The sequence below is a fragment of the Eurosta solidaginis genome, chromosome 5, assembly GCF_040869045.1.
Source record: "Eurosta solidaginis isolate ZX-2024a chromosome 5, ASM4086904v1, whole genome shotgun sequence".
Classification (NCBI taxonomy): Eukaryota; Metazoa; Arthropoda; class Insecta; order Diptera; family Tephritidae; genus Eurosta; species Eurosta solidaginis.
The window spans coordinates 107,547,000-107,559,992 of NC_090323.1; the positions used below are offsets into that span (position 1 = coordinate 107,547,000).

At 36.8% G+C, this 12,993-nt stretch overlaps 1 protein-coding gene across 3 annotated transcripts in view; it reads right to left on the reverse strand.

Annotated features, from left to right (window-relative positions):
- Ltn1 (E3 ubiquitin-protein ligase listerin) overlaps positions 1-12,993 on the reverse strand; it is a 1,386,601-nt gene that overhangs the window by 251,725 nt on the left and 1,121,883 nt on the right. Inside the window, exon 17 of one of the 3 annotated variants that reach the window (XM_067791509.1) lies at positions 705-924. The exons of 1 other annotated variant lie outside the window; for it this stretch is intronic. In XM_067791509.1, coding sequence (XP_067647610.1) covers positions 865-924 — 60 coding nt within the window. In that variant the 3' untranslated portion in view covers positions 705-864. Of the gene's footprint in view, positions 1-704; positions 925-3,404; positions 3,546-12,993 lie in introns of those variants that run through there. One more of the 3 variants, XM_067791512.1, reaches the window with a different exon arrangement.

Genomic DNA, 12,993 nt, shown 5'->3' on the forward strand with positions numbered 1-12,993 from the left:
ACATTGGAAGATATTTTAAAGTCATCATATATACAAAAATGTGGCTGTAAAAATACAAAAAATAATCAATTAAAATACTCGTTCACGTATGTCATCATACCGAATGCGAAACAAGTAGTACGATCACGTATGTCCGAAAACCATGTTTTTACGGATGTTACGGTTCTATAGTTGATTTCCATATGTTCATATGACAGCAGATATCTTCTTAACCTTTTATTTAATTTTTCCTACTAATTGGAGAGACAGGGCCTACTTGTTTTGTGCCTACTCCAAACTGCATATGCAGACAGATGATTTTCCTCTGAGAAGCTTTTCATAGCTGAAATACAAGAGAAGTGTTAGCCAAATCACTGTCGAGGGGTGATCCCGATTAGAAAAGCCTTTTCTAAATTATTTTGATGTTGCTTTTCCTGGGACTTGAACTCAGGACCAGCGGTATGGTAGGTAAGAACGCTACCACAAGACCACGGCGGCCGCATCACCTGAGTATAAAAACTAAAACTATGCGCTCATGCCCGAAGTAATTTATCCCAATATTTTTACTAGGGATTGTGTCACGTCAATGAGCAAACAAGAAGAAGGTGACTTAAGTCCCCAATATTTGAAGGTCCTTGGTTTTTTTGTCCGCTACTTTTTTTGGTTTTTGCTGTTATTTGTTATTTCGAAAAAAGTAATTTTCTTCCCGATGAAAACCACTTCGGTGATGGTACGATTACTTTATTTATAGTTAATTGACACTGTACAATTAGAACTTGAATATATTGCTACATAATGTTCCGATCCTTTTTTTTGCGAAGTGTGTAAATTATTTGATGTCAATATCCCATCATTGATTCCCGAACGTGCGTAACTATTTAATTTTCAGAACACATTTCGACATATGGGACATGTTGATTTACTGCTAGTTGTGAACCATTTGTACTGAAAAGAGGGAGAAAAATAGTTTGAATTACAATCAAACTCAATATACAAATTTAATATTGACATGTCAATCCCTTCCCGAAAATAAACGAGTGCGACATATAAGACTTCCAATTTTATGTCAAGAGACACCCCACTTTTTTCAGATACCTCAAAATAACGTAAGCGACACTCTTTGGGCACATTTACATGTACATTCTGAAACTCCGTAACTTTCGTGTTTACCTCACGAGGTAGTATAAAAAGAGTAACACGACCCCTCGACCTAAAGTGCCAAAGGCGTTTCAATATTTCTAAAAACTAAAATGTTATTGATATTAGAGAAAAATGACAAAGTTTACAAACGGCGATGGTTACTAGGACATGTTTCTGAAATTTCACTTCTTCATCAGCTAGCTTCTCTTGAGCTGAGTATTGAAATCGAAATCTTCAACATTCATCCTTTATACTAGTGTAAAGGCAAATGCCTTTACCATTCAGCCATATGAATGCCCCGCTGCACACTGGTCGGTCTCATATGGAGTTGGGCCAAAAATACTTCCAGTAGAGATATCAACGTGAAACTTTGGTCACGGCTTTAGTAATATGTGAGAATAAAAAATAAATAAATAAAATAAAATTGGTGCGTGTGATAACTTCATACCGACCCAGTTCACTGCATGCATATACATGCGCGATAGTTCGCAATGGTAAGATGTGTCTATCACAAATACAATGTTTAATAGGATTAAATACAGAAATTAAGGTTATTAAAAGATATTGCATATATAACAATAACAAAACAACGAACACAAACAAAAGTTTACATTTGCATATCGGCAACTGGATAAAATAATGTCGTAAGTTCATGTGAGTACATATAACATTTGACAATAATTTATCAGTGTGACGCTATAAGAAAACTGTCGCAAAACATAGTTAGTGGCAGAAAGTGGCAACTGATATTAACACTTTAGAATCTTAGAACTTTAACCCACGTGAGGATTGGTGAGGAACTCAACTAAAACTTTAGCTGAAATTGAAATATTTGTGCAAATAAACACTAATAAAGGCACTGGTGAAATTTTAAATAGCAAAAAAGAACACAACAAGCTAAAGACACTAAAATTATTTCAAAATGAAATATCTTTGAATTCCATATTCATTTTTATTTATTTCAATACAATGATATTTTATGTATTTTTAAATAGCTTAAACTTGCACTTTATTTTCAACTTGCTCACACCGCAAAAACCACCTAATACCATAACCTCACTTTTGAAGCTATTCTTAAAGAGTATAGTTCGAATACAACAAAAACAAATATCCCTTTTTTTTTTGGCCTACGGAACCGACCACTGTGTGCTGGTCGCTTTGCAATTGGTCTCTAAGTGTTGCCTTTTTGTTGCTATTCGTTTATTCACCATTTTAGGTACATACTAATTCTATATGCTTTTTAATTATAATTGTAAGGAATAATTATAGACTTGCTCCAAGATCTTAGTAACATTGGGTTTAAGCAGTGCTTTTATAAGCAGTACTTCCGCTGTTAACTATTATATCATAATATTATCTATATTTTCCTTAATATAAATAACAAAAACAACTGTATAAAGCAATATGAGTATGTCTCGCTAATTAAACACAGATAAAACTAAAATGTTACACAACATTTTGCTAAATAAAAAAAAAAACAGATAATTAGCAAAAAGTTCATTCTACATATTACTTCTGTGTATACTTATTCATTCCGTTTCTGATAAACTGTCGATTACTCTATTATTTCTGTTCTGCTTCCAGAATGAATAAGTAAACTCACCCTATGAGAAAAATATTAGTTTTCGAAATCATATGCCTTTCGTGTGAAAATAGGTAATGAACAGAACTTCTTGCAGGTTAGAGGTAAATGATCATAAAATAAGGAAAGTATGTATATTAATTAAAACAGATAATTTTCGACCCTTTCAGGCTTTTCAGTTCGTATTAAAACTACATTTAAAGTTGACCAGACTTCAGCCGTGTCACTTTGTTCGATAACAAGCACAGTTCTTCTCATTAATACCTAGAGCGAAAGAACACGAACCCGATTTTCTAATCGCCGATGACGGGATATATCGCGGCTAAATAATAACAAGGCCCGGGTAAGCCGGGAAGTCCGCCGAGCTGTTCAAACATGGAGGCGAAGATTTGGTAAAAAGCATGCTTCAACTGACATGCTAGATATGGTCTCCATATTGGAATTTAGGTGTGCTCTGCCCAAACCACAAAAAAGGCTATTACCGCACGATTAACTTTCTTAGTATCGCTGTCGTATAACTGACTGTTGGGGTAAGGCGGAGGTGGCATGTGGCATGCTAGCAAGCCCTTGCTAGCTCGTCGGGTGGGGTGAGTTTTTGCTCACCTGCCTTACCTAAAGTTATACAAACAAGAGAGAGGGGTTCATACCTGAAATCTACGAAAAGAAAGGGAAAGCTGGAAGAAAAGGTCTGCCCGTGTCAGGTGGAGTAATCCCTCCCCTTCTGCGAAAAACTGACTCCGAAACTTTAGCAACGCCTCCTTTGTGTTTGATGTAGTGGCATATATCGCGTCGGACGGATCCAAGCGATGTTGCCCCTACAACGGTCTTGGTCCTGTCAGAGAAACTGAAATTGAAAGAAAGGTAAAAGTTATAAATGTAAACAAAAGATATCGTTAAGAAAAGAGTTATGGAAAAAAGGGTATAGGAAAGAAAGGAAAAGTTACGAAAATAGAGAAAAAAAAGAAAATTTATTTTTGGGAAATTAAAAAAAAATTAAGGAATGCAAAAATAAAACGAAATAAAGATGGAACTGAAATTGGAAAAAAAATTGAAATTGAAAATTGGGCTATTTCTTTGGGCGCCATTGTTACGTAACTGCCCGGTACGGGAGAGGAGTGGCGGAGTGGCATGTTAGTAGCCCGGCTGAGGCTCGTCGGCTTTGAGGCGCGGTTCTTGCCACTTCTCCTTTCCCAACAGTTGCATAGCAAAATCGAGTTCATTGCTGCGCGAAAGTATCTAAACAAACTAAAGAAAAAGAAATATAGGAAGGTGGGAGAAAACTTGTCCGAGTCAGGTGGAGCCTTCCCATCCCTCCTGTTCACGAGATGCGAACAGCCTTTGGACTCTACTATGGCTCCGCTTCCCGAGTAGAGTCCCCTTGATCCTGACTAATGTTCGTCTCTTCTAAGTCTTTACGTCCCTTCCATTACTTACTCAATTACCCCAACTTACCATCAGTTACCACAAGGGCAAAATCTGCACCAATAACTTGCAGTTTATGTTTGTTGTTTTACTTATGTTATTTTACTTATGTCTTACCTAAAAAAATCAAAATTTCAACCCATGCATGCGAACAAAGAAAAAAATAACTATGGAAAACTTTCGTTTTCAAGTGGCAATTTATTGATATGAGCTATTTCTAAAAAAAATATTGTAACGAATTTACTGCGATTCCCCTTATTTGCAATCTTCACTGCAATTTCGGGGACAAACCTTTTTTACGTTGTGGGTTGTATAACAGCACCAAATCTCCTTCCTGAAAACCTTCCGAATTAATTGCTTTATCGTATCTGGCTTTCATCTTGTCACTCATAATCTTTGTTCGTTGCCTTATCAGGTCATGCATTTCTCTTAGCTCTTCTTCCAAATCACCAGTGGATTTCTTGACATTTCTCTCCGCATTGGCATCTATTCCAAACTTCAAATCAACTGGCAGTCTAAGGTCATTGCCAAAAGTTACTTTTGCAGGGGTTTGACCCGTTGTCTCATGCACTGCTGATCGGTAAGCCATCAAGAATAATGGTATGCGGGTATCCCACTCTTTATGGTACTTGTCTACTACTTTCCTTAAGTGCTCCTCCAATGTTCTATTGAATCGTTCTACCATACCGTCGAATTGAGGATGCAATGCAGTTGTCCGTGTTTTTCGAATGCCCAATGATTTACACATTTCCTGGAACACAGCTGATTCGACATTCCTGCCTTGGTCAGAATGTAACTCTATTGGTACACCATACCTTGCAACCCAATTGTTTATAAACACTTCTGCTACTGCTTCCGCTTCTTGATTTGGGATTGGGTATACCTCTGGCCATTTGCTGAAATAATCCAATACTACCAGTACATATTTGTTTCCGCCGTTACTAGTAGGAAAAGGACCGGCGACATCCACAGCGATCCTTTCAAATGGCGCACCTGAGTTATATTGCTTCATCTGGCCATGACTTCGGGTTTTGGGCCCTTGCGCTCTGCTGCAAACCTCGCAGTTCGCAATCCACTCAGTGACCGACTGACGGCAACCAACCCAATAGAATCTCTGTTTAATCTTCTCGAGCGTCTTCGTGATTCCAAGATGACCTCCGCTTGGACCATTATGCAGCTCGCTGAGCACGTCAGGACTCCTCTTTCTGGGAACAATTATCAGTTCCTTTTTTCTTTGACCATCCTCACTCTCCCATACTCGATGCAAGCAACCGGATATCAATTCTAAACTGTTCCACTGTGCCCAATATGACTTCGCAATGGGACTCTCTGCTGACATCTCCTCTCTACTTGGTCTTTCGTTTCGTTCGAGCCCTTGCATAACATGTGACAGATCTGTATCATCTAGGTGACACTTTCTTAGTTGTTCCTTGTCCCATTCATCCGTACACGTTATAGTCATTAGCCGGACATCTATAATGTCTTCTTTAGCCTCGGCCTTTGAACAGTGCTTGCATTCCAAACTACATGGTCTTCGTGATATTGCATCGGCATTTCCATGGGTATTACCTTTTCGATGCTCAATGGAAAAGTCAAAGCTTTGTAGTAGCTTTTGTAGCTTTGCACTCTACCAATGCCAACAGCTCTCTCTGCGTAACGCAGTAGTTCCTCTCTGGTTTTCCAATCGAACGGCTGTAATATGCAACTACCTTCTCCTGTCCATCGACCAGTTGTGATAAAACGCCTCCTATAGCATATCCACTCGCATCTGTGTCTAGAATAAATGTTGCTCTTGGATTCGGATATGCTAACATTGGGGCAGCGTACAACCGCTCCTCAATGTTTGGAAAGCCACTCCTTGCTCCTTCTTCCATTCAAAAGCTTTATTTTTTCCTGTAAGCTCATGGAGGCTATGGGCTACGCTGGAAAAATTTGGTACAAATCGGCGGTAATATGTGCACAGCCCAAGGAAACTTCTCAATTCATGTAGGTTCTGTGGTCTTGGCCAATGCTTACAGCCTCTATCTTTTCGTTTGCAGTGCAGATGCCCTCTCTCGTTACCTTGTGACCTAAATAATTTACTTCCTTTTTAAACAGCGCACACTTTTTGGAACTTAACTTTAGACCAGCTCCAGCTATTCTCTGGAAAACTTCCTCCTCGTTCTTAAGATGTTCATCAAAGTTCTTGCCCAATACGATGATGTCGTTCAGGTACACCAAGCATGTTTTCCAATGTAGATCTTTCAGTACCTGGTCCATGAGTCCCTCAAAAGTAGCTGGTGCATTACAAAGTCCAAAAGGCATCACTGTAAATTGCCAAAGACCATCACCGACACTGAAGGCTGTTTTCTCTTTATCTCCCTCCTTCACCTCAACTTGCCAGTAGCCGCTTTTCAAGTCCAGTGTGGAAAACCATTTCGTACCAGATAGCGAGTCCAGAGTGTCGTCAATTCTTGGCAATGGGTAGCTATCCTTTTTCGTAACGTCATTCAACTTCCGGTAGTCCACGCAAAACCTCATTTTTCTATCCTTCTTCTTTACAAGTACTACCGGTGAGCTCCATGGACTAGCTGATGGTTCGATGACGCCGCTGTCGCTGATTTCTTGTACGATTTGACTCACAACTTCCCGTTTCGCCAGTGAACACTACGAGGAGCCTGAGATATCGGCCTCGCGTCTCCAGTGTCAATTTTATGTTTCACAACATTGGTGCGGCCTGGTTTGGAACCATCCTGGTCAAATATGTTCGCGTACTTTAGGAGCAGTTGTTTTGCCTTATTCTGATAGGCCTCCTGTAGCCCCTGCGTCCATGCCGTGATGTCATTTGAAAGACCAGTATTACTAGATGGAACGTGTTCCTGGAGCTGTTCACAGTTAATAACTACTTCAGCCTCTTGGCATCTTCCCAAAATAGCTCCTTTGGTCAAATTAAATGGTGACTTGAACTCATTGAGTACTCTTACCGGAATACGTCCATCTTGTTTTGTCATAGCCAGGGTTTTTCCTACAAGTGTGTTCAGTGCTGATTTGTTTGCTGCTTCGACAACCCACAATTTGTTTGTCCCACAATGTCCATCAACCTTTGCCCAGATGACTGCTTCGGATTTTGGTGGTATTTGCGGACTCTCTTCCACCAGCGCTCGTTTACTGCTGTAGCCTCTCTCGTAGCCGAAATTAAGCGGCACATCCATGTTCTTATATCGCATCGTCTTGCTTTGCATATCGATCTTGATGCCTTGGTCGATTAATAAGTCCACTCCAATTATGATTTCATTAACAATCTTTGCCACTATAAAATTGTGTAGTACCGTGACATTCCCTATTGCTACTTCACATGCTACTTCTCCAATTACCTGGGTGCCCTCTCCCGTGGCTGTACGTAATCTTGCTACAAGCAATGGTCTTATCTTCTTGTTGACTAAATCTGATCGAATGATGGAATGGGATGCACCCGTATCTACAGTCAGTAAACATTCCTTTAAATCCACAACCCCTCCGACATTAAGATTGTTTGACCTTCTTCAAATTTGTGAGATAGAGATTATGGGGTATTCAATTGAGGGAGCCAGCTGTCGCCCCTTGCTGCTGACTCGCTTTAGTTTAACGATTTATTGCTCTTGGAGATCTGATCATCTCCTTCAGCTCTGCGTTTACGACCACCCACATTGTTGGAACTGTTAGGGTTGGTGTTGCAATAATGCGCAATGTGTCCTGGCTTTCCACGCTTAAAGTATTTGACTGCATCATTATTCTACTGCTGCGTACCCTTCTGCAGTGGCATCTATTCCAAACTTCAAATCAACTGGCAGTCTAAGGTCATTGCCAAAAGTTACTTTTGCAGGGGTTTGACCCGTCGTCTCATGCACTGCTGATGGCCTTTCTACTTCCACACGATGAGCCTTATATGCTGGTATACTCAATAGGGAGGCAGTTTCCTGAGTTAATGCATGTGATACCGTTTCAGCAAATGTCAGCTTTGGGTTTGCGTATGGAGCTCGCTTCATTTCCACGTCCCGTATGCCATTTATAAAACTCTGGATTTTTACCCTCTCGGTGTATTCCACGGGTGTGTCCGCATTTGCGAGATGAGCCAATCTTTCAACATCCGAGGCAAACTCCTGCAAAGTCCCATTCGCTCTTTGGTGACGGTTTTGCAACTCAATTTGGAATATATGTTTTCTATGCTCGCTTCCGTACCGTCGTTCTACAGCAGCCATCAATGCGTCGTAACTGTTCCGTTCGTACTCTGGAATAGTCTGTAAGATTTCGGCAGCTGGTCCTTTCAATGCTACGAAGAGTTCAGCAACTTTATCTTCAGCATTCCAGTTGTTCACTGCTGCGGTCTTCTCAAACTGTAGCTTTAAGACCTGGAAAGGAACAGAACCGTCAAAGGATGGTGTTTTTACCTTTGGATTGCTTGCTGAAACATTTGGGCGATTTAATTGCAACTCCTGTATACGACCTCTCAATGCATCCACCTCTGTCACGAATTTTTCTTCAAACTGCATTATTTTTTCGTCCATGCGCGCTTCGAGTTTTTATGATATACGCGCCTCTTGTGCTTCTAGTTGTACTGTTATGCGTGTCTCTTGCTCTTTCAGTTGGGTTGCCATATATGTCTTTTATTCTTCCAGCTGTGATGACATATTTTTGGATATTTGTGATGACATTTTTGTTTTACGTGCCTCTTGTGCTTCAATCTTCGCTGTTATATGGTTCTCCTGCGATTCCAGCTGAGTTTCCATCTTGGATGTAATCTGTGTCGACATTTCTGAAATGCGTGCCTCCTGTATTTCCAATTGTGATGCCATATATGTCTTCTTTTCTTCCAGTTAACATGACATTTGCGACCACATTGATGTTACTGTCGATGTTTGTGCAGATATTGCAGCCACTATCATGTTCAAGCCTGTGCTGGTAACTGTCTGCGATGTTTTGTTTTTCTCTTCACTTTTTGTTGTCTCCTCGCCATCAAGATGAAAGACATACTCTTCCACGTTAATTCCTTCTAATTCCATTGCCTCTCGTAGTCGTGCCTGAAGTTCGATTTTATTGCCGGTTGTATTCAATCCACGGCTGTCCAACTCCTTCTTCAGTTGCTGGATCTTCAATTCACTGAACTTTGCCATGTCCTTGTTGTCCTCTGGAATTTATTCAACAATTCCTCTTCTGACACCAATTGTAAGGAATTTACTGCAATTCCCCTTATTTGCAATCTTCTGCCAACGTTCGTATCGCTAAACTGTTGAATAAATAACTCCAATATTGAATAATGGAAAAATGGCCTTTATTAAAGTACTTCACAACACTTATACTTTGCAACGAATAGCTTGCTTAATAACCAAACTGATTGATAGCTCAATTAAAACTGACTTCTCGCCTCCACTGTTGTCGCCCTTTTATACTGTCCGACCTCCTTGTCGCATATTTCTAGGCTTTTCTAATTCCAGAACTTACCAGTTAGTTATAAATTTCTCAGCTACAACTACAGATGTATAATTTTTATAGCTTCTCTCATACCCCATGCGCTTGTATGTGTGAACGACAATTCCACAATCACAATTGCATACCCTTAGGAACATTTCAGATAAGATATCTGCATGTGCTTGTGCGTTGTTTCTCCGCCGCGTGTACGCGTATGTGTAGACATAATGATTGAATTATTGATGTGAATTCACGTCACTGCTTACCATCGGCCTAGAGATGGCAGTACCCCTTAAAGTTAAAGTGAATGTTAAAGTTAAAGCGAAAGTTAAAGTTAAAGTTAAAAATAAAGTTAAAGTTAAAGTTAAAGTTAAAGTGAATGTTAAAGTTAAAGTTAAAGTTAAAGCGAAAGTTAAAGTTAAAGTTAAAAATAAAGTTAAAGTTAAAGTTAAATTTAAAGTTAAAGTTAAAATTAAAGTTAAAGTTAAAGTTAAGGTGAATGTTAAAGTTAAAGCGAAAGTTAAAGTTAAAGCGAAAGTTAAAGTTAAAGTTAAAAATAAAGTTAACGTTAAAATGAAAGTTAAAGTTAAAGTCAAAGTCAAAGTCAAAGTCAAAGTCAAAGTTAAAGTTAAAGTTAAAGCGAATGTTAAAGTTAAAGCGAAAGTTAAAGTTAAAAATAAAGTTAAAGTTAAAATTAAAATGAAAGTTAAAGTTAAAGTCAAAGTTAAAGTTAAAGTTAAAGTTAAAGTCAAAGTTAAAGTTAAAGTTAAAGTCAAAGTTAAAGTTGAAGTTAAGTTTAAAGTTAAAGTTAAAGTTAAGGTTAAAGTTAAAGTTAAAGTGAATGTTAAAGTTAAAGCGAAAGTTAAAGTTAAAAATAAACTTAAAGTTAAAGATAAAATGAAAGTTAAAGTTAAAGCCAAAGTAGAAGTTAAAGTTAAAGTTAAATTTAAAGTTAAAGTTAAAGTTAAAGTCAAAGTTAAAGTTAAAGTTGAAGTTGAAGTTGAAGTTAAAGTTAAAGTTAAAGTTAAAGTTAAAGTTAAAGTTAAAGTTAAAGTTAAAGTTAAAGTTAAAGTTAAAGTTAAAGTTAAAGTTAAAGTTAAAGTTAAAGTTAAAGTTAAAGTTAAAGTTAAAGTTAAAGTTACAGTTAAAGTTAAAGTTAAAGTTAAAGTTAAAGTTAAAGTTAAAGTTAAAGTTAAAGTTAAAGTTAAAGTTAAAGTTAAAGTTGAAGTTAAAGTTAAAGCTAAAGTTAAAGTCAAAGTCAAAGTTAAAGTTAAAGTTAAGGTTAAAGTTAAAGTTAAAGTTAAATTTAAAGTTAAAGTTAAAGTTAAAGTCAAAGTTAAAGTTAAGTTTAAAGTTAAAGTTAAAGTTAAATTTAAAGTTAAAGTTAAAGTCAAAGTTAAAGTTAAAGTTATATTTAAAGTTAAAGTTAAAGTTAAGGTTAAAGTTAAAGTTAAAGTTAAATTTAAAGTTAAAGTTAAAGTTAAAGTGAATGTTAAAGTTAAAGCGAAAGTTAAAGTTAAAAATAAAGTTAAAGTTAAAGTTGAAGTTAAAGTTAAAGTTAAAGTTAAAGTTAAAGTTAAAGTTAAAGTTAAAGTTAAAGTTAAAGTTAAAGTTAAAGTTAAAGTTAAAGTTAAAGTTAAAGTTAAAGTTAAAATTAAAGTTAAAGTTAAAGTTAAAGTTAAATTTAAAGTTAAAGTTAAAGTTAAAGTTAAAGTGAATGTTAAAGTTAAAGCGAAAGTTAAAAGTAAAGTTAAAAATAAAGTTAAAGTTAAAGTTAAAGTTAAAATGAAAGTTAAAGTTAAAGTCAAAGTTAAAGTTAAATTTAAAGTTAAAGTTAAAGTCAAAGTTAAAGTTAAAGTTAAAATTAAAGTTAAAGTTAAGGTTAAAGTTAAAGTTAAAGTTAAATTTAAAGTCAAAGTTACAGTTAAAGTTAAAGTTAAAGTTAAAGTGAATGTTAAAGTGAATGTTAAAGTTAAAGTTAATGTTAAAAACAAAGCTAAAGTTAAAGTGAGTGTTAAAGTTAAAGTGAAAGTTGAAGTTAAAGTTAAAAATAAAGTTAAAGTTAAAGTTAAATATTAACTTCTCATTTATTCAATAAAAGTAAAAAATTTGTTTTCTTATCGGTCACCACGCTTAAAAAGGTTAACTTGAATTAATATCAAAGACAAAACTTCAATTAATATCAAAGAAAACAAAATTTTGCATAAATATTATAAATGCATAAGTTGATAATATGCAATAGCTTCACCGCGGCAGTCCCCGAGTGCCACACAACCTTTTTTTTAATCCTAATTTGATTTAATTTTATTTTCCGCTATTTTTATTATTTTGAGTTTCTGGTAGCAGGTTTTTAAATGTGCACATGCTTTGAACCGATACGTGAAACTAAAAACAAAAGACACTTGTGCATAGGATTAGCCGTGACCACGGTCAATCGGCCAAAGACCTGTAACAGAACAAAAATTCCATTGTTCTGCATATGTTGGGTGTTTTTTTCTTTTTTACTTTCAACTCCGCACAACGAGTTGGTACCAACTCGGATTTCTGAGCGAGGTGAGTTTTTCATAAAAGAAAAAAAATTCGTATGCACATACACCTTAACCCACGTACATTTGTAAATTACAATCTCAGAGTAAAGTAGCACACACCCACACATATAGTTAGTTCAACATTTGTTTGGGAGGGAGCGCACACACAAGCGTACAGATATACACAGTAATTTTTCGGGATAAGTATTTAGGTTTTCAATATATATTGTTACGAATGTTGGCGGCACTAAGGGGTTCTGCCATCTCTACGCCGATGCTAAGCAGTGACGTGAATTCACATCAATAATTCAATCATTATGTCTACGCATACGCATACACGTACACATACGAAACAACGCACAAGCACATGCAGATATCTTATCTGAAATGCTCCTAAAGGTATGCAATTGTGATTGTGGAAGTGTCGCTCACACATACAAGCGCATGGGGTATGAGAGAAGCTATAAAAATTATACATCTGTAGTCGTAGCTGAGAAATTTATAACTAACTAATAAGTTCTGGAATTTGAAAAGCCTAGAAATATGCAACAAGGAGGTCGGACAGTATAAAAGGGCGACAACAGTGGAGACGAAAAGTCAGTTTTATTTGAGCTATCAATCAGTTTGGTTATTAAGCAAGCTATTCGATGCAAAGTATAAGTGTTATTGTGAAGTACTTTAATAAAGGCCATTTTTCCATTATTCAATATTGGAGTTATTTATTTAACAGTTTAGCGATACGAACGTTGGCAGAAGATTGCAAATAAGGGGAATTGCAGTAAATTCGTTTTAATTGGTGTCAGAAGAGGAATTGTTGAATAAATTCCAAAGGACAACAAGGAAATGGCAAAGTTCAGTGAATTGAAGATCCAGCAACTGAAGAAGGAGTTGAACAGCCGTGGATTGAATACAACCGGC